The sequence below is a fragment of the Pleurodeles waltl genome, chromosome 1_1 (assembly GCF_031143425.1).
Source record: "Pleurodeles waltl isolate 20211129_DDA chromosome 1_1, aPleWal1.hap1.20221129, whole genome shotgun sequence".
NCBI classification, from domain to species: domain Eukaryota; kingdom Metazoa; phylum Chordata; class Amphibia; order Caudata; family Salamandridae; genus Pleurodeles; species Pleurodeles waltl.
Window position 1 is genome coordinate 222,122,829 of NC_090436.1, and position 20,805 is coordinate 222,143,633.

General features: G+C 43.1%; 1 protein-coding gene across 1 annotated transcript in view; it reads left to right on the plus strand.

The window, feature by feature from the left end:
- WDR70 (WD repeat domain 70) overlaps window positions 1-20,805 on the plus strand; it is a 1,287,307-nt gene that overhangs the window by 220,550 nt on the left and 1,045,952 nt on the right. Inside the window, exon 6 of the mRNA XM_069221254.1 lies at window positions 19,111-19,244. Coding sequence (XP_069077355.1) covers window positions 19,111-19,244 — 134 coding nt within the window. The remainder of the gene's footprint in view (window positions 1-19,110; window positions 19,245-20,805) is intronic.

A 20,805-nucleotide genomic window follows, 5' to 3' on the forward strand; every position in this document is an offset into this window, starting at 1 on the left:
GTGATAAATAATAAGTCATCAATTGTATTCTGTTGTATGTCTAAAATTGTGCCTGAATCATCATAGTTGCATGAGAACTCAATAGTTAAAGGTAATGGATCTGCACTTCGTACCCCCCAGCCCCAATATCTCAATGTCTATAAACATAAGTGTGAAGAAAGTCTCTTCCTATCCTGCCTTCGAACAGACTAGAATCTTCAATTAAAAATCACAATCTATTATATTATTCTCACCTTATAAAGACAGGTCAATAACCTGAAGGAACATTGCAGTTTCCTTTAAATCCTGCCCAAAGATCACAACCTTACTCACCAAAAAAGTGTTTCAGTTAGACAGAAATCTATAACATAGTATGCTTAAGTCCTCTTAATGATGCAGTGTTATGTCTGAAATAATAATAAATCATAATCAAAATTAGGCCCAGTATAACCAAACAATTAACATCAAGCCATAACCATGCTTTGACCTACCACAAATGTGCTAAAGCAAAAGATGAAATACCCTCTTTTGCCAAATTATACTGCACAAAACTGCAATCCATTCAATGACCTCATCTAAAAAAAATAAAAGAATAAAATTGCACAAAAACCTCTTAAGACATACTCTCTGATTTCTGATGCAAAATATTACCAGAAAAACGTCAATCATAATGAGTAACGATTATATGAAAAGTAGTCCCAAGATTACCCCAGCCATTATACAAGATCATTGTAGTCAATTATATAAAGAAAAGAACTAAAGAAAAATCATAAAAAATACATCACAGAATAGAAAAATACCAGTCAAAAAAGCTAGAGGGCTCAGATTCGAACTTCGTGCAGACCCCTTAATTTTCAACATCTTTTAATCTTTCATGGGGTACCATTTACTCTTGTTTGTTTAAAACATAGTTCAGAAGTGAATAGTCTGAAGTGCACGTTATCACAGGTGAAAATACAATTAAATAAATCCCTAACAACCTAAAAATTTCAAAATCAAAAAATTGAAATTGCACAATAATCTAAAGGAACAAAAAAGAAACACTGCAATCCAAATGTTCAAATGCACAAGAATGGAACTCGGTACTCAAGGCTTCAAAACCACCATCCTTCATCCACTATGCCAATGATGGGACAAGATACCAAATGAAAAATGATTAAAAGTAAGAACCTATATTCTTACTCAATTCATTAATATCCTCAGTATATATTAGACTGAAAAAAGTCAACATGTCTATAAATCACCAGAATGTCACAATGTAAAACTAATGATAAACTAAAACAAATGAGATCTCCTTATAATATGAAATAAAATAGAAATAGTAAGTGTACAGATGGAATTGTATCTGTAATAGCAATGTGCTAGTGGACATCAATACAGAAACATGAATGTGATCTAAATTAAATAAACTATCTCAAAGAAATTGATGCTAAGAACTTACATCTCAAAGTATCAATTGCCAATCATTTTATTATTTGTGAAAACATTATTACACAAGAGAGCTGACATCTATATTAAAGCAAATAATTATCTTGTCTAAAATCAACCCCATTAGGACGGTATTCATGTTGTGCATCCAGAATGTCTTGCTCTTACTTTCTTTTCTAGACTTCCTCCTCTTCTGTTAGTCAATGTATTCAAGACCAACAAATCTAATTCTTTCAGTCCATGTTTCTTTCTAAAATGAAGTGCCAGAGGATATTTAGAGTCCTCATTTTTGGTAGCACAAGTATGTTCTTTCCATCATTCCTTAAATTTTCTGATAGTAGAACCAACGTGCTGTTTATTACAAATACATATTAACATGTACATACAGTTAGCTGTATTGCAATTGATAAGACATAATTGTGGAAACAATTTTTTTTGTGATATCTGTGAAACTCTTTGTATTATCTGTGAAACTCTTTGTATTGTCCAGAACATACTTGCAACACACACATTGGCCAAATTCACAGCATCTTCTAAATATCATTGGTAACCGATTATCAGTAGCAAGTTGTGAATCTCTCTGTTCCTTTTAAGCTATGGTATCACTGGGATTAGGTAATATTCTCATTGTGGGTGCCTTGCAAAATGTAATTAACAGTTTCTTATGTAAAATTTCTACAGTGTCTGTATGTAGGAACAGGATTCCCAAGTGCTTTTAAAGGCTTCTTTAGATTATGTTATGATCATTACTTTAACTAGTAATAAGTCTAACCATATCCTTACTTTCGTTCGATGTAAAAATATTATCTTTAAGTAAATAGTTTGTCATTTTTGTTCACTCGCTCTTTTGCCAAGTTCAAAGTCCTGACATTGTACCGCCTCTTCTGCCTGTTTCTCATATTCAGTTTGCAAGGAACAATTGATACCAATTTCTCATCAATTGATATAAAGTTCCTCAACAGTTCCATTTCAGATAATACAAATTTCATCAACACAGCATCCCTAGTACAACAATTTGTCATTATCTTCCCAGGCATACTCCCTCTCAAACAGACCCATAAAAAAGGTTCACATAAGAGGGGGCAAACCTGGAACCCATCACTGTCAATTTCTTCTGTTGAAACAATGTGTTTTGATATAAAAATAACTTGTTTGTTAACACAAATTACTATAGATCCATAATCATTAAGGGAGTTGTAAGTATCTGGCTGACTTTGTAAAAAGAAAAGACTTGTTGCTTGCAAGCCATTATGTTCAATGCATGTATACAAGCTGTTGACATCCATGGTCACTAATAGACATTCTGAATCCCATGTCATGTCTGTCATTTACCTTAAATCTTTAGTATCCTTGATATAAAAAGGTAAGGTGCTGACTAGAAGAGCCAAGTAAATACCAATTATATCTGAGCTATATTCTGTGTGCCAACTGATGCCTGAAATGATTGGTCTCAAGGTTGTATTCTGCCTCCCTTATTCAATATGATTCAATATCCTAGATAATCACAACAACTTTTCAAAATATACATATATAAGTTGACAGTGACATTAAAGTTCAGCACTGGCCAACTTTGAGATAATACCACCTTATCATGAAATGGTGACTCCCAGCTCCTCTAACCCTCCTGCACATGAGGAAGAATATCTATAAACTGAATCCCACAATTTCCTGCTCCTTAAGTTTTCCTCCTCCCCCCCCCCCCCCCTTTCGTCTTCCCCTAATTGTGCAACACAATTTCACCTTTGTGTATTTTTTTGTTCTGTGTTTTGATTTTGATTGTTTTTGTTCTATGTTTTGATTTGTTTTTGGTGTGTTTTATTTTTTAAACTCTTTCAGTGTTTGGCCAGTCCTAGGTTTTTCATGTCTTTCCAAGGTACAGAGTTTGCTATTTTATTTTCCGCTAAACATATATATGATTTCTTAGGTTAGCAGAATAAAAAAAAAAGTTCGTTAGTCATGTTTTCCCAGGTGATAATCAACAAGAATTCTGCAATGTAGATGACTCTGTAAAGTGTATAATCAATCAATTTGTAAAGCGCGCTACATACCAGTGAGGGTTTCAAGGCGCTGGGGGGGGGAAGGGGGAGGGTGCTGCTACTGCTCGAAGAGCCAAGTCTTGAGTGGGTTTCTGAAGGAAAGAAGGTCCTGGGTCTGTCGTAGATCCGGCGGGAGGTCAAGAGGTCAAGAATGGATAAAATTCAGAAGATTTGCGGATTGAAACATTTTATCATGAACAATGTATCAAACTAATCCTTTTGTTTTGTTTTATCTTGTATCTGTTGACTTAAAATTTCATACAGTGATTTAAAATATATATGAATGAGCATAAAACATCCTTCCTTCCTGGAATAACGTAGTAGGACGTCACTGATCCTGGCAGTAATGCCATCGGCCCTGGTAATGCTAATGTAGTACATACCAAGCATCCTGCTCATGGACTACGAAGTTTTCCGACAGCACAGAAATCCCCAGCTAGTCATTATCAGGTTCTAGAAAGCTCATAGCTCAAACTGGTTAAGATCCCCATCAGACAGTGTTTTTTTAAATTAAATATTTTGCCTAGTCCACAGAGCCATATGTCAAAAAAGCTATACTTAACTGGAACATATTTAACAGGTACAGACAATCCTTGTCTAAAGACATGGTTGAATACTCATGCGTACAAAGACCCATGTCAGGAGGAAAACTATTGAGACCCAGAGGCTATCCTTTTGCATTCACAGCCTGAGGGTCCTCTTGAGACATTTAGAGGACCACTTAAGACTGACCAGTTGAAAAGTGGATTGTGAAAGATTCTAGTCTAGTTAGGCCAGGTGTAGGAGGGCCATGCCCCACACATTAAAACAACATTAGGCATGTATAGTGGACAACAAACTGTAGGAAAGTACCCCCTTCTTGGCATGTTACCTCCAGTTTCTGCCTGATGTCAGTGTGTTTGACTGTGTTACTGGAGTCCTGCTTACCAGGACCCCAGTGCTTATGCTCTCTCTCCTCTCAAATGTGTCACTACATACTGGTAACCCAGTATTGCATCCCAAATTGGCTTACTGGTACCCCCTTATAAGTCCCTAGTATATGGTACTTAGGTACCCAGGGCATTGGGGTTCCAGGGGATCCCTATGGCTGCAGCATTACTTTTGCCATCCATACTGAGCCCATGCAAAGGCTTCTGTAGGACTGCCATTGCAGCTTGCGTGAAATGGTGCATGCACCCTTTCACAGCAATCTTCACTGCAGCAGGACACTGCACCTATATGTCAGGCCTTCCTTCCCTGAAGGCTGGGTGCAAAGTACCTTTGTGTGAGGGCACCTCTGCACTAGCTGAGGTGCCCCCACGTTGTCCAGGACCATTTTCCAAGACTTCGTGAGTGTGGGGATGCCATTTTACATGTGCACTGGACATAGGTCAGTACCTATGTCCAGCTTCACAATGGTAACACCGAATGTGGCCATGTAAGGTGTATAACACCTGGGAATTGTACCCAATACTGATTCCAGTATTGGTTTATTGGTTTTACAATTCAGTGCACTATGGGGGCTCCACAGTGGACCCCCAGTACTGCCACTCCACTCTCTGAGGTTTTCCAGGCAGCCCAGCTGCTGCCACCTCACAGACTGGTTTCTGCCCTCCTGTTACGCAAGCAGTTCTAGCCCAGAAAGGCAGAACAAAGCATTTCCTTTGGGAGAGAGGTGTTACACTCTCTCCCTTTGGAAATAGGTGTTACAGGCAAGAGAGGGGTAGCCTCCCAGAGCCTCTGGAAATGCTTTGAAGGGCACAGATGGTACCCTCCTTGCATAATCCAGTCTACACTGGTTCAGGGACCCCCAGTCCCTGCTCTGGCATGAAACTGGATAAAGGAAAGGGGAGAGACCACTCCCTCTGTCCATCACCACCCTGGGGGTGGTGCCCAGAGCTCCTCTAGTGTCTCCCTGGGTTTTGCCATCTTGGATTCCAAGGTGGTGGGGCACTCTGGGAGCATCTGAGTGGCCAGTGCCTGCAGGTGATGTCAGAGGCCTCCCCTGATAGGTGCTTACCTGTGTAGCTGACCAATCCCCTTTTCAGACTTATTTAGGGTCTCTCCTGTGGGTGTTTCCTCAGATTCAGATTGCAGGACTCCAGCAGGAATCCTCTGCATTTTTTACTTCATCTTCTACTGACGGAACTGCATCTGGACCCTCCAGGAACTCTACAAACTGCAACAAAGAAGCAAAGACTACTTCTGCAACATTCTATCTTCAGCTCCTGCCAGCAACTGCAACTGTTTCCAGGCCGTGCATCCTAAGAGGGCTGCCTGTCTTCAGCCTGCACCAGAAGAACTGAAGGAATCTCCTGTGAAGTGACTGAGTCACTTCCCTGCTTCAGCAGGCACCCCTTTGCAGCAACCACCGATGGCGTGGGGTCCCCTCTCCTGACGAGCGTGGATCCAGCAACACGGGTGATGGACTAAAGTGAACCCTGACAGTCCCACGGTCCAGCTGTCCAACTTTGGTGGAGGTAAGAGCTTGCCTCCCCACGCAAGACAGTATCTCCATGCACTGCGTGATTTGCATTTGCCAAGAAGTTCTTCGTGCACAGCCTAGGCCCCCAGCACTCCATCCTGCGACACACAGCTTCCTGAGTGGTTGTCCAGCGGCGTGGGATCCCTTTGTGTTGTGCTGCGTGGGCCTACATTTGCACCTTCTTTGTCCCCGTGCTGTGGGACTCCTGTGCACGCTGCCTGGTCTTCTGAGGGCTCTCCGAGTTGCTAAGACCCCCCTCTGTCTCCTCCTCCTGGGTAGAGGCCACCAGGTCCCGGGCAGTACCATTTTCCATCAACCGTGAGCTTTGTGTTTGCCAAAGCTTGTTGGCGGAATCCAGCGATGCAAACCAATCATCCATTAGGCGTGGGACATCTTCTGCACCAACCAGGAACCCACATCTGCATAACTGACTTTGGTGGTCATTACAACCTCGGCGGTCTTTTTGACAGACCGCCGAGGAACCGCCATGCTGAAGACCGCCAGTGCAGGCGGTTTTCCGCTCGGCGAATTATGATTGCTGGCAGCCTTCCATCCTTTTTCGGACGGAGAGCCGCCAGCAGCCATACTGGTTGTTGGCAGGGAAGTGGAGGTTGCTCCACCTCCACCGCCCGTCATCAGAACACTGCCCACTAAATCACGGTCCGTGATGCGGCGTGGCGGTGTTCTGGTGACGGGGTGCTGGCGGTGGAGCAGCCCCCATGGATCCCGTCCCCTCCCAGAAGATCAACAGACAAGGTAAGTTGATCTTCAGTTAGGGGAGGGGGGGTGGGGGGTGTTGTGTGTTGTGTGCGTGCATGGGTGTGTGTGTGTGAGTATGTAGAGGGGGTGTGTGAGTGCGTGTATGCATGCGGGGGTGCTGTGTGGTTGAAAATGTGCGTGTGTCTGTTTGTAAGTCTGTCAGTATGTGTGCGTGCATGTCTATGTATGTGTGCGTGTATGACTGTGTGTGTGTGTTGGTATGTATGTTTGTATGCGTGCGGGTATGTGTATTGGTGGTGTCTGTATGCGTGTAGGGTGAGGGTGTGTTGCAATATTCGGGGTAGGGGTGGGGAGGGGGGTCCTGCCACTTTGGGGGTGGCAGGGGGGTGGAGGACTCGGCGATGGGGGAGACCCCTATCAGTGCCAGGGAAGGAATTCCTTGGCACTGATAGTGCCTACCGCCATGGATTTCATGGGGCCATTGTCTTCTCACCGGTGGGTCTTCTTTTGTACCTGCATCCGGGTTAGCAGGGACTCATGTTCTCCCTGGACACTTCAATGCTTCTTGGACTTGGTCTCCTTCTTCCACAGGTCTTCAGGTCTAGGAATCCATCATTGGTGTCTTGCAGTCTCTTCTGGATCTTGCATAATCTTCTATCACATCTTCTTGTGTGTTCTAGGAAATTTACTGTGATTTGCTCCTGTTTTCATGGGCCCTGGGGTGGGTTCTATTACTTACCTCTGTGCTTTTTACACTCCCAGGTCCCTTCTACACACTACACTTATGTAGGTGAGCAACCGACTTTCGCATTCCACTATTTTAGTATTTGGTTTGTGTTCCCCATAGTCCCATTGCAACATATTGTGATTTTCACTATTTGCACTGTTGTCTAACTGCTTTTACAGCTATTTCTGCATTCTAGTGTATATACTGTGTATATTATTTTCCTCCTAAGGGAATATAATCTCTAAGGTATTTTTGTCATTGTGTCACTAAAAATAAAGTACCTTTATTTCTGTAACACTGAGTATTTTCTTTCATTTGTGTGAGTACTGTGTGACTACAGTGGTATTGCAAGAGCTTTGCATGTCTCCTAGATACGCCGTGGCTGCTCGGCTACAGCTACCTCTAGACAACCTGGCTTCTAGACACTGCCTACATTCCACTTATAAGGGATAACTGGACCTGGTATAATGTGTAGGTATCTTTAGTACCCACTACAAACCAGGCCAGCCTCCTACACAATCAAATCACACATAGGGCTGTGCGAGATTGGTAAAGTGAGATGGTAGATGGTAATACAAGTACAGTAGTTGTATTAGATTTTGTGGACAAGGTAGTGTCTACACACATATATAATCTGAGGAGGAGACTTCTTAAAAATGACTGGTTGTTTAAAGATCTTAGGTCGAGGGTGGGGGCATTTCACTTTGGGGGTTCAAAAGAGGAGTGACCGCCAAGATAGCAGTGGTAGAGAGAATTCTGGAGGTGGAGGGGCAGGAGTGTGTTGTAGAATTTTGCAATGGAAAGGCTGTTGGGTTCTGCAGGAAACTACCTGTTCAATTGATGCAGGTGGTAGAAAGAATGTGAACTTGCTTAGTGACCCTCTGTTCTTTGAATGATAGTCCTGCTGCTGCCTCGAGGGCACTGTGAGACCAACGAGAGGTAGGTTAAATAATTTATGAGTTGTATAGTCCAGGTCACATCTCACAGAGTTTGTACAGAAGAAGGCTAGTGAGAGTGGTCCATCCTTCCCATGGTTGTTGGCATTCTTATTACACTTGTTACTTTGTGATGACAAAGCATAATGTTTAATTGCACATTGGTGGTCAGAAATGTAAGTGATTAAAGTTCACAGCCTGAAAATGGAACAGAAAGACATCATACCCCAATTTCCTTTTACTTTTCTCATCTGTCTAACTCAAACCACTGGTGATAGTTTTATAGGCTCTTTGGATACTTAGTTCTGATCATTGACCAAATCATGCATCTTTTATCTGAAACCACATTGGCAAGTTTTCTCTTCTGAACCTTTTCTCACAGGCGATGGTTGCTGATGCCTTTATCCAATTATAGTAGTTGGATTACAGTAACTTTGCTTGCTTAGTATTATCCTAAAAAAGTCTACACCAATTACAAAAACGTTAAAATTCCACAATCCTGCTGCTTTTCAACCTTAAAAAATGTGATAATGTAACTCCTTAACTTGACCAGCTTAGGTTGGTTCACATAATGCATACGGGTAGAGTGCGTCCACCCACTGTTTTCTGTATGCTGAACTCATCCCAGGTGTACATTTCAGACACAAGGACACATTCAGCAGCGCCTGCACTGTGTCAACTTTCTCTTTGTGCAGCACGTGCAGGCAGCGGAGGGAGCTTATCAAATTCCAGCAGGGCACGAAACAAAGGCCAAAGTTAAGGGGCCCCCTTTTGTTTGGGTATTCTGGCTGGGAGCGAACTAGAGCCTCACATCTAAATGCAAACTCAGTGGAGGGGGGTGGGGGAAGGGCACACACTGGTGTTACGTCACAAGTACTCAAGAGAGGCATGGTTTTGACCTTGTTCTGTCCCTGTATATGAGATATGTATGCATGGTAAGAATGTCCGATGTGTTGATCTTGCCCAGTATGTACACACATAACAATTTAAATACCACTATTTTGTTGTATGTGCTTTTTAGTGCTTCTCCTCCTCCCGATGAAGGATGTCAGAGCGCTTTACATCATATGTACACATTTAACATTGACAATAAATCACGCAAGTGAGTAAATCAGAATACAAGATGTGTTACATAAGACAGTGGGGGTTACAAGGTGTAGGATTCACATGTCCTTCAGTGCTCACTGTGCGGTATTACAAGGATTAGTTTATGAAGTGCAAGTGACAAAAGGATTTATGTGTTAAAAGCAGTAACCCACTTACCTAGCAGCAAGAAAATAAAAAATCCTTCATCTGCGTATTAACCCACAACACGTGTATTTATAAAGCACACATTCACCCAGACTGGTAACTTGGCGCTGAATAACCTGTTTATTGTTAACAAACACAATGGTACTCATTGTATCGACCTCAGAAGGATGAAAGGCTGAGTAGACCCGCCGGGATTTGAACCTGTTACCATGAGGTTCAACACAGGCCACTACAGTGGATTAATCCACTAAGCCACCAGACCCATATTACACGATGGGCTTTGCAGGATCCTTTTTTACTCTGTATGCTACTTTGATTCAAAACGGGGAGTGGATGAAATAGATATCTCTCCAGCAAATGTGTTGACCTCCAGAGTTATGTTTCCATTTTTAGTATTTCCTGGGATTTTCTGACCACACAATAATTTCTACAGCACATGACGTAACCCCATAAGATATTTCAAAATGCAGTCTTTGAAAACAATTGAGCAGAATAGATTTACTCTCCATGTTTCACCTTGTTGCCAATTTCTGTGAGCTAAGTTTTGAAAAATTAAGTGTATAATTTGAGGGCTATATTTTGCATCTGTGTTGTAATACTTTTTTGGCACAACCCAATGCAAAATCTAATTTGTTAAATCTCGTAATTTACTCGTGAACTTATAATAGACTTGCTAAGCATACAGGTTAAGTATTAAGATCTTCTTGAGATATCACTTCCTGTGAGGTCTTGGGTTGTGATGACACTTCCCATGATGTCACATGCTGTGATGTCACGTGCTGTGATGTCATGCGATGCCATGCCATGTGCCATGATGTCACTTGCTTACTGCCTAACTTGATTAGTGCTCCTACTTCTGTTTATAGGACTTGTGCCGTGAGTAAACATGTCCAGAAACCTGCATGCCTGATGCACAAGGCAGTTTATGGGTCTGCACTGCCTTTTCTATCAGAAAAATGTAAACAAAATATTCCACATCACCGGTTGAGATACTCTTCTACCCCAGCCTTCTTTGTTATAAACTTTAAACTTCAAAACTATTGAGGTGGACCACTGGAGGTAGTAGGACGATGCCTTTGGAATTCTGTGCTGCCCTCTATTCAGTTGGTATCTAATGTCCTTAAATTCCTCAAATACCTCCGAAATTATTTACACTCTAATGATGTGAACTGGTCATGTTCGATATCCTTTTTACCTATATTGGCTCCAAGAAAGTCTGTATATGAGTGATAGTGTGCTTTATTTTTTTTAAAAAGCCCCAAAAATGAAATAATTTAACAGTTTAGCATCTGAATTTTCTGTCCCATTGTGTACTCAAAATCTCTTTAGCGATATTTCTCGTGCAAAATAAGTATTTGGATTGTTGAAAAACATGTAGCTCCTGCTGTTCCTTTAGGCTTAATCAGATTATGAAAGTGTGAGAATTGACGCCAAAGTTGAAAAAATATTTATTAAAGACATAAAACCAGAAGTAAGCCAAAGCAGAGCACCTCATTTTAAACCATGACACAATGCCGTTTATGCCTGTCAGCCGAAAATATGTAAAGTCACGGATGAGGCATCCCAGAAGTCTGCTTGACTCTATAACTTCGACATTTGTTGACAAGTTATGCGCTTATAGATTCATTATTCTCAATGCATGCATACTTTGCTTTTTGTTTTCTGAGCTGAATGTTTTTATCTTTGTAGAATGAAAACCATTTTTGCTCCTCTTCCTTCGAAATGAGTCCATTTATGCTTTTCGGTAAAATAATTTTGTTTTCTTAGAAAATCAGCGTAATTTATAATTTGTTCAGTGGAGCTTTGCTGTTCGATCTTTTAGATGGATAGCACGAAAGGGGATCTTTGTGTGCATAATCTATATCTAACTTTTTATTAGGGGCTAGTTTATGTATTTGAATTAGATTAAACCTGTACTCAATGAGCCCTTGCTTTCACGACTTGTATGATAGTATTTCACTCAGAAAGGAATAAAATAACACATCCATTTTTTGTTTTTCTTAAAACTTCAGATGTTCTTTTCTGAACATCTTACAGTCGAAACTTCAAATGGACAGTAATTAAGAATGTAGTTGGTACCTAAGTAATATAATTGATTAGTGAGGTGCCCCACTTCCATCTCTTGATTTCTTCTTTAGATTTATTCTGTCCCTTGTGATTCTACCTTCCTTTTACACCAGGAATCCTATACTATTTGGAGCGTTCGCAGGTTTGAGTAAATAAATGTCCTGTTGTCTTGAACAACAAGTATTTTGCATAGGGAATAATACAGGTTTAGGAAATTCATTTGTAGATAACTCTGTTTTGCTTTCTTTTGCCTGGTGACTAATATCCGAAAACGAAATGACCGGCAAACTGCCTATAAGAAGGTTGCACTTACTCTTCAGTACCTGTAGGAAACTCTCACTTTTCCCCCCTCTTTCTATTTCCTGAATTCTTCCACTTTCGCTTCATGAAACGTTTGGATGTGGCTTACCCTCTTCTAATGGTCTTAGTGAATCTCTTGCTTAAATTACACTTTTTCGAATCTGCTCTTAGGTGTTGCTTTCGTCTAGTGGGGACCATCTTTTCTTGAGTTTTCAAATCATCTGATGAGTGTCTATTTTCTTTTTGTGTTTTAACTTTTTCATTGGTTACTTTTTCATTGGCTTGACTTAAATTGAAGCCAGCGCTGTAAGTAGTTCTCTCCATCGTTTCATTTCTATGTCTATATTATTTAATGCAGAAGTGGATTTATGTGAGCTAGCTCTTGATAACTGAACAGGAGCTTAGTGTTGTTCACACCTGAAAATATACATTGTCTATTGACTCTAGGATCGTTCTTTGGAGCCATTGGGCCTCTTTGGGGTTGCCTCGAAATATGTTTACGGAGTTGCTCCAAATATCATTTGACCTCTCACAGGTACCTTCTGGTAGCATCTGTAGGGCGAAAGTCCCTACTGCAGATGTTTCAGGGTTTTTAGCTATGGAATCTTTAACAAATAAACTGTTTTTGTTGACACATTATTGTAGGAGGCTGGCCTGGCTTGTAGTGGGTACCAGAGGTACTTACACCTTGTGCCAGGTCCAGTTATCCCTTATTAGTGTAGAAGAGGTGTTTGTAGCAGGTTAGGCTGATAGAAGGTAGCTATGGCAAAGCAGCTTAGGCTGAACTAGGAGACATGTAAAGCTCCTACTATACCACTGGTGTCATATGCACAATATCATAAGAAAACACAATACACAGAGTTACTAAAAATAAAGGTACTTTATTTTTATGACAATATGCCAAAAGTATCTCAGTGAGTACCCTCAGTATGAGGATAAGTTATATACACAAGATATATGCACACCAACCAAAAATAAGGTAAGTATGAGCAAGAAAAGTAATGCAAACAGTGTAGAATTACAATAGATTGCAATAGGAGCACATAGGTATAGGGGCAACACAATCCATACACTCCAAAAGTGGAATGCGAACCACAAATGGACCCCAAACCTATGTGAGCTTGTAGAGGGTCGCTTGGACTGTAAGAAAACAGTGAGGGTTAGAAAAATAGCCCACCTCAGGACCCTGGAAGGTAGGTGTAAAGTGCACCTACTACCCCCAGATAGCACAGAAGTCGTGATAGGGGGATTCTGCAGGAAGAACAAACACCAGCAATGCAACAACAGTGGATTTCCGGACCTGAGTACCTGTAAGACAAGGGGACCAAGTCCAATAGTCGCGACTGTGTCGAGAGTGGGCAGGAGCCCAGGAAATGCCAGCTGAGGGTGCAAGGAAGCTGCCAACGGATGGAAGAAGCTTTGAGTTCTGCAAGAAAGAAGAGGACTAGGAACTTCTCCTTTGGAGGATGGATGTCCCACGTCGCGATGAAGCTTGCAGAGGTGTTCCCACGCAGAAAGACCGCAAACAAGCCTTGCTAGCTGCAAGGGTCGCGGTAGAGGTTTTTGGGTGCTGCTGTGGCCCAGGAGGGACCAGGATGTCGCCACTTGGAGGAGGAGACAGAGGGGGCGCCCAGCAACTCAGGGAGCCCTCACAGAAGCAGACAGCACACGCAAAAGTACCTGAACAGGCACTTGGAAAGAAAGTGAACCGGAGTCCACGCAAAGTCACAAAAGGGAGTCCCACGACGCCGGAGGACAACTCAGAAGGTTGTGCACTGCAGGATAGAGTGTCAGGGACCCAGGCTTGGCTGTGCACAAAGGAAATCCTCGAAGAGTGCACAGGAGCCGGAGCAGCTGCAAATCACGCAGTACCCAGCAATGCAGTCTAGCGTGGGGAGGCAAGGACTTACCTCCACCAAACTTGGACTGAAGAGTCACTGGACTGAAGAGTCACTGGACTGTGGGAGTCACTTGGACAGAGTTGCTGAGTTCCAGGGACCACGCTCGTCGGGATGAGAGGGGACCCAGAGGACCAGTGTTGCAGTCTTTTGGTGCCTGCGTTAGCAGGGGGAAGATTCCATCGACCCATGGGAGATTTCTTCAGAGCTCCTGGTGCAGGGTGAAGGCAGGCTACCCCCAGAGCAGGCACCACCTGGAAACAGTCGAGAAAGCCGGCAGGATAAGGCAATACAAGGTTGCTAGTAGTCGTCTTGCTACTTTGTTGCGGTTTTGCAGGCATCCTGAGCAGTCAGCGGTCGATCCTTTGGTAGAAGGTGAAGAGGGAGATGCAGAGGAACTCTGGTGAGCTCTTGCATTCGTTATCTAAAGAATTCCCCAAAGCAGAGACCCTAAATAGCCAGAAAAGGAGGTTTGGCTACCAAGGAAGGAGGATTGGCTACCAAGAGAGGTAATAGCCTATCAGAAGGAGCCTCTGACGTCACCTGCTGGCACTGGCCACTCAGAGCAGTCCAGTGTGTCCCCAGCACCTCGAAATCCAAGATGGCAGAGGTCTGGGATACACTGGAGGAGCTCTGGGCACCTCCCCTGGGAGGTGCAGGTCAGGGGAGTGGTCACTCCCCTTTCTTTTGTCCAGTTTCACGCCAGAGCAGGGCTGGGGGATCCCTGAACCGGTGTAGACTGGCTTATGCAGAGATGGGCACCATCTGTGCCCATCAAAGCATTTCCAGAGGCTGGGGGAGGCTACTCCTCCCCAGCCTTCACACCTATTTCCAAAGGGAGAGGGTGTGACACCCTTTCTCAGAGGAAATCCTTTGTTCTGCCTTCCTGGGCCAGGGCTGCCTGGACCCCAGGATGGCAGAAACCTGTCTGAGGGGTTGGCAGCAGCAGCAGCTGTAGTGGAGACCCCGGAAAGGCAGTTTGGCAGTACCCGGGTACTGTGCTAGAGACCCGGGGATCATGGAATTGTCACCCCAAGGCCAGAATGGCATTGGGGTGACAATTCCATTATCTTAGACATGTTACATGGCCATGTTCGGAGTTACCATTTTGACTCTATACATAGGTAGTGACCTATGTATAGTGCACGCGTGTAATGGTGTCCCCGCACTCACAAAGTCCGGGGAATTTACACTGAACGATGTGGGGGCACCTTGGCTAGTGGCAGGGTGCCCACACACTAAGTAACTTTGCACCCAACCTTCACCAGGTGAAGGTTAGACATATAGGTGACTTGTAAGTTACTTAAGTGCAGTGGTAAATGGCTGTGAAATAACGTGGACGTTATTTCACTCAGGCTGCACTGGCAGGCCTGTGTAAGAATTGTCAGAGCTCCGTATGGGTGGCAAAATAAATGCTGCAGCCCATAGGGATCTCCTGGAACCCCAATACCCTGGGTACCTCAGTACCATATACTAGGGAATTATATGGGTGATGGCAGGGTCCCAGTGACACATAGACTAAAACAACATATATACAGTGAAATATGGGGGTACCATGCCAGGCAAGATGGTACTTTCCTACAATTATGTGCCGTATACATTTAACTACTTTCTGCACATCCTCTTTCCTTCACAGTACCCTCCCACAGCAATTCTTAAGTGTCTCTAAGTGCTGAGAACACTTGTATTTCTCTCCCCTTCAGTCTTTAAGTTAAAAAAGTGGATGCTTTACCTATGTATAGTCCATCCGTCCTAGGGTGTTTACCTCCCCAGAACAACCCAAAGAAGATTTGGGCACAGGTGTCACCCTCTCAACTCTACATAATCCACTGTCCTATCTCCAAGCACTGCTCACCTTGTCATTTTGTTGTTGCAGGACACCTTACTAATGACCTGGCATTCTGGTAAGTACACACAGGAAACCACATCTGAAAGACATTGTTGTTTGGTTATTTAGTGTGACCTGAGATAGAGCGGTCTGAGTATATGGCTCAAAATCTCTAGTCCACTCACTATGTCAATACTTTTAGTTAAGGCCCCTCAGCTCACATCATTCTCCTAAACAATGACTTCTGGTCTCAGCAGAATTGCCTGTTGTGCCATTGAGCTCCTTAAGCATAGTGGTTTAATGATATTGAGATCATGTTTTCATCTTGAAGATCTGCCACCTCTTCTTTTGAACTTTTGAGATTTTTTTTTTTGTGTGAAATCTAAATGAGGTTTTTACGACAGAAAAATTACTCTTCTCTCCTCAAACATGTTTTACTCTTCTCATCAGCGCCCTCACTAGAATGCAGTAGTGCTGTCTCTGCTGCCAGGAGGGAATTCTTCTACCATGCCTCACAATGCAGATGCATATAAGAAAGGATCATAATGCACCTCTGGGCATTTTATAACCTTTATTTGCAGCCTTTGCCATTGAAGGGTTAAAGCATAGTAATTAATGGGGTTATTGGGGTTATTGCAAGGGACTAGTGCATTTATTTCTCCCAGTCCTCTTCTTTCACTGGCGATATTGAAACCCAGGCCGCCCTCTGTATTACAGGTAGACACACAGAGCCATATCGCTGCCTCTGCTGCCATTGTAAAATTAACCTGAGCAGACTTTGTGAGAGAGATTAGGGAGTGGAAGCAGGTGGCACCTTCCCTTCACAATCTGGAGGTCTACAGATGTCCTGTTGATTTTTTTTTTTTTTCTAACCTGCACACATTTCCACCTCTCAGAGCAAAAGGGTGGAGTGAGTATATAACATATGACAATTGATGTATTCCACTATATGAACATCATCTTTCTGGATGTCCTAATCTTGTACTGGAGTGACAGCTCAGTTGAAGTGCGCCCAGCTCATCTTGAAAGAAAATGAAGCCACTCAACAGTGCTTGCATTTTCAATCTTCTTGTCACAAAGAACTCTGCCACTTTACTCTACTCTGCTCTCTGCTGCTCTATTCCTCTCCACTCAACTCTGCCACTCCACTCTACTCCACACTAGAACACTTTACTCCACGCCACTATACATCAGTCCACTCTGACACTCTACGTCACTCCACTGTACAACACTCTGCTCCACTCTATGCCACTCGACACCACTCCACTATATAACACTCTGCACTGCTCTGAGCCACTGTACTACTAACTCTAGGCCACTCTGCTCCTCTCTGTTCTGACTATACTCCACCCTGCGACACTCTGTACCACTCTATGCCACTTTACTCCACTCTGCTCTTCCACTCTCTGCTCTTACAGTCTGCCCCGCCACTCTCCACACTATCAAAATGTCGACATTTCGACCCCATTTATTTTAATTCAATCTATCCGGGGTCATCATCAGGACTGTTAGTTTGCTATAGGTAGCACCAGTCAGTCATCATATTCTGTTTTAGGGTGATTGTTTAATCATCTCATCCTCCATTGACTTTAGATCCTAGTAGTCTGTCCACTCCCTGTACTTCCATATGGTTTGTTTTTCATATGGCATTTTCATAGTGTGGATTTTTCTTGATAGACTAAAAAGTGACTTCTGGACCTCTGGAGTAATATGAGTCAACTTATAGAAGGTTGCATAGAATTTGTTTTAACCAGATCTTGTATATATTGTACAGAGCACATTTGCACAAACGTTTTTCACTATATTCACTTTCACTGCGCCATCACTATTATAAGAGCACAGTAATGGTAACTACCCCAGTGCACCCACCCCCCCGCCCTGGCCCTAAAACTGCCCCACCCCTAAAAATTAAAACCCCCCCAACCCGTCCCCAGCCCCACTTTCTTCTCCCTATCCTTCCTGTTCCTCTCTCTGCCCATCCCCACAGCTAGACTGCTCTCTGCCTAAACCACGCATTTGCATGGTTAAGGCATATGCGTGATTGAGGCAGAGTCGTGATTTATGCAAGCTTTGTTCTGCTTGCCTGGAAATGGCACGCGTGGCTCAGCCCGCGTTCTAACCGCCATTTCCCATAATCATTAGAGAAGTGAAGAAAGTATCTAGCACAAGTCAGCATTTGAGTTTAATCTACAGTCCCATTCTTTCTATACAAATATATTTTGTGTTTATGGTGATGATTATTTAGCATGTATAAGGTAATGCAGTTACCTGTACATAAATTGCTATATCAATTGCTGTTCTATAGAATGGTTTCTGTTAAGACATACTCTGTTTTTAAGGGCTGGCTACAAACCGCAATTATTTTTTGGGGACCTAGTGCAATTAGTTCTTAAAAAACACACAAAAAGAAATAAAGACAGAAAGAGGGTTTTTGGTAGACCTTCTTCAGCGATTAGATTTTATGTGTGTTCATTGTATGCTGGTCCCTGAGTGGGCTGTTCTGCTAGACCACAACATTTTGAGGTGGTTATAGTTTTCAATTTGTGTTTCCAGTAGGTTTTGGAGATGGAGCTTTAGTAGTCCTGTTGCTAGACAAGAGACAATGGGCCAGATGTAGCAAAGGTTTTTACCCATTCTGTGTCTATGGGAAAAAGTGTTCGTACATATGGCCCAATGTGTGTTCCTTGATGTAGTTACTTTGCTGACTCAACAACTTTATAATTGTTGATTATTAGTGTCTTTGTTTAGAAAGTGCTTTTTGTTTGGATTCCTTAGACTGTGGTAAAGATACTCACAAAACACTGTTGCTCGTTAATTAGTTTCACTTTGATGATAACATACTCTTCATTTTTTAGCCTTTACTGTTTGTGAATTAAAGACACATGAGCACATAGGCTTTCTTATAAATTTAATGACAATACTGGACCTTTGTCTAAAGTCGTTTGCTGTGTATGCCTTCTAAGTTCAACTCTTACAACAGAAATTTTATCTTCTGACGTCTATTTATGACACTTAGTTAAAAGCACAATTTAACTCTGCTAATGCAGTGTGTTGTGGACAGAGGCCATATCCCAGCTTCCATATGTTTGTAGCAAAGAATGTTGCTTCCTTATGGGATTTTCTTTTTATGACAACAAATACAAGGGCGGTCATCTGGTTCAAACATTTCCCAAAATTAAGCCAGGGCTATTAGCTTTGCCAGTGCTTGTTAATTGAGCTACCCTTGATGTCCACATAACTCTCAGCAGACCCCAGGAGACATCCTGGTGGTAAGAGACAAATGGGTAGCTGGCTCACAGGAGGGTGTTAGGCTTGACCAACTTGATGGGAAAGTGCTTGATCTCTTATTTTGAGTCTGCAAATTAATTTTATGAACAAAACACAAATTTGAACATAAAACGTTTGTCAGAACTTTATTAACATTTCTTTTTATTCTTTCATATTAACATATTTTTTTTTTTACCATTTAAATTTCAGGTTTCTGCCCTGGGTCTTGATCCTTCAGGTGCTCGTTTAGTGACTGGTGGATACGACTATGATGTAAAGTTTTGGGATTTTGCTGGTATGGACGCATCTCTTCACGCATTCCGGTCTCTTCAGCCCTGTGAATGGTAGGTGTCTACATAATTTGAATAGCAGCATATAGTGAGAAACAGGAAATGGTCTGTGAGACCTGTCTTTCCAAAAACGCATTATGTGTTTCCTGATAAAAATGTGTTGATTAACATTGTACTATCTACATTAAGTGGTCAATTACTTAAGCAACATTGATTAATAGAGAAGGTATTCATAGGGCAATAATAACCAATAAAGGTGATTTGTAAGTTCCATGACGAAGACTAAGACCATAACCTCCCCCACCCTGCTTAGTGCATTCTTTGCAGTGCTCTCTCCCTCTGCCAGAAATACATATTTTAAGTTCCTTCTCCACGAGCTGCTTCTGAGGAATTAGTTAATTTGTAGCATTGTCCTTGGGCTTGCAAACCACTTGCGTCTTCTCATCAACTTCCTAGTAATGGTTCTGGGAGAAGGAGGAAGTACAGGCATGGCACTGTACAGCACAGCACTCTACTCTGTGCACTCCACTCCACTTCACTCAGCCATTCTGTTCTCCGTGCTGCTACACGACACACCACAACACTACTCCACTCCACTCCACTTTACAACGTGCCACTCCAGTGTACCACAATACTATACTCCACTTCATTTGATGGCACTCTACGCCACTAAACTCCACTCTACTCCACTCCATTACACTCTACTTCAGTCAATGACACTGCATGCCTCTCTATGACACTGTACTGCACTCTGCGGCACTCCACTCTACGCCACTTTACTCCACTCTGCGCCCCTCTGCTCTACGCCACTCCACTGTATGCACCGCCACTCCTCGAGACTCTACGCCACTGCTCGACACTCTATGCCACTCCACTTTACGCCCCCACTCTATGCCGCACCACTCTACTCCACTCTATGCCCTGCCACTCTACTCCCCTCCACTATGTGCCACTCTGTTATACACCATTTCACTCTATACTACTCCTCGACACTACGCCACACCACTCTACACCCCTCCACTCCCCATAATACCTCAACACTCTACGACACTCCTTGACGCTCTGACACTCTAGGCCACTTCTTGACACTCTACACAACTTGTCAACACTCCTCAACACACTACACCACTGCACAACGCTGTGCCACTCTACGCCCACCTCTCCTCAGCACTCTAAGCCACTCCACTCTACGTCACTCCATTCTATTCCACTCTACTCTACACCACTTCACTCCACTCAACAAAACTCGACCCCACTCCACTCTCTGTTCTATATATACCACTTCCCTTTAGCCAAGTCTACTCAGGTTACGTCTAGGCCACTCTACTTCACTTCACTCTAGGCCCCTCTACTCCACTCCACGCCACTTCACTCTCAGTCACTTTACTCCACTCCAATCCACCCTACCCCACTCCAATCCACCCACCCACTCCAATCCACCACACTCTATTCCAGTCCACCCACTCTTTCCCTATCCGATCCCCCGCACCTCTCCCAGTTCACTCCACCCCACTCCAATCTATCCAGCCCACCTCACTTCAGTCCAATCCACCACACCCCAATCCAATCCTCCTCACCCCAATTAAATTCACCCCAACACACTCCACTCCACCCC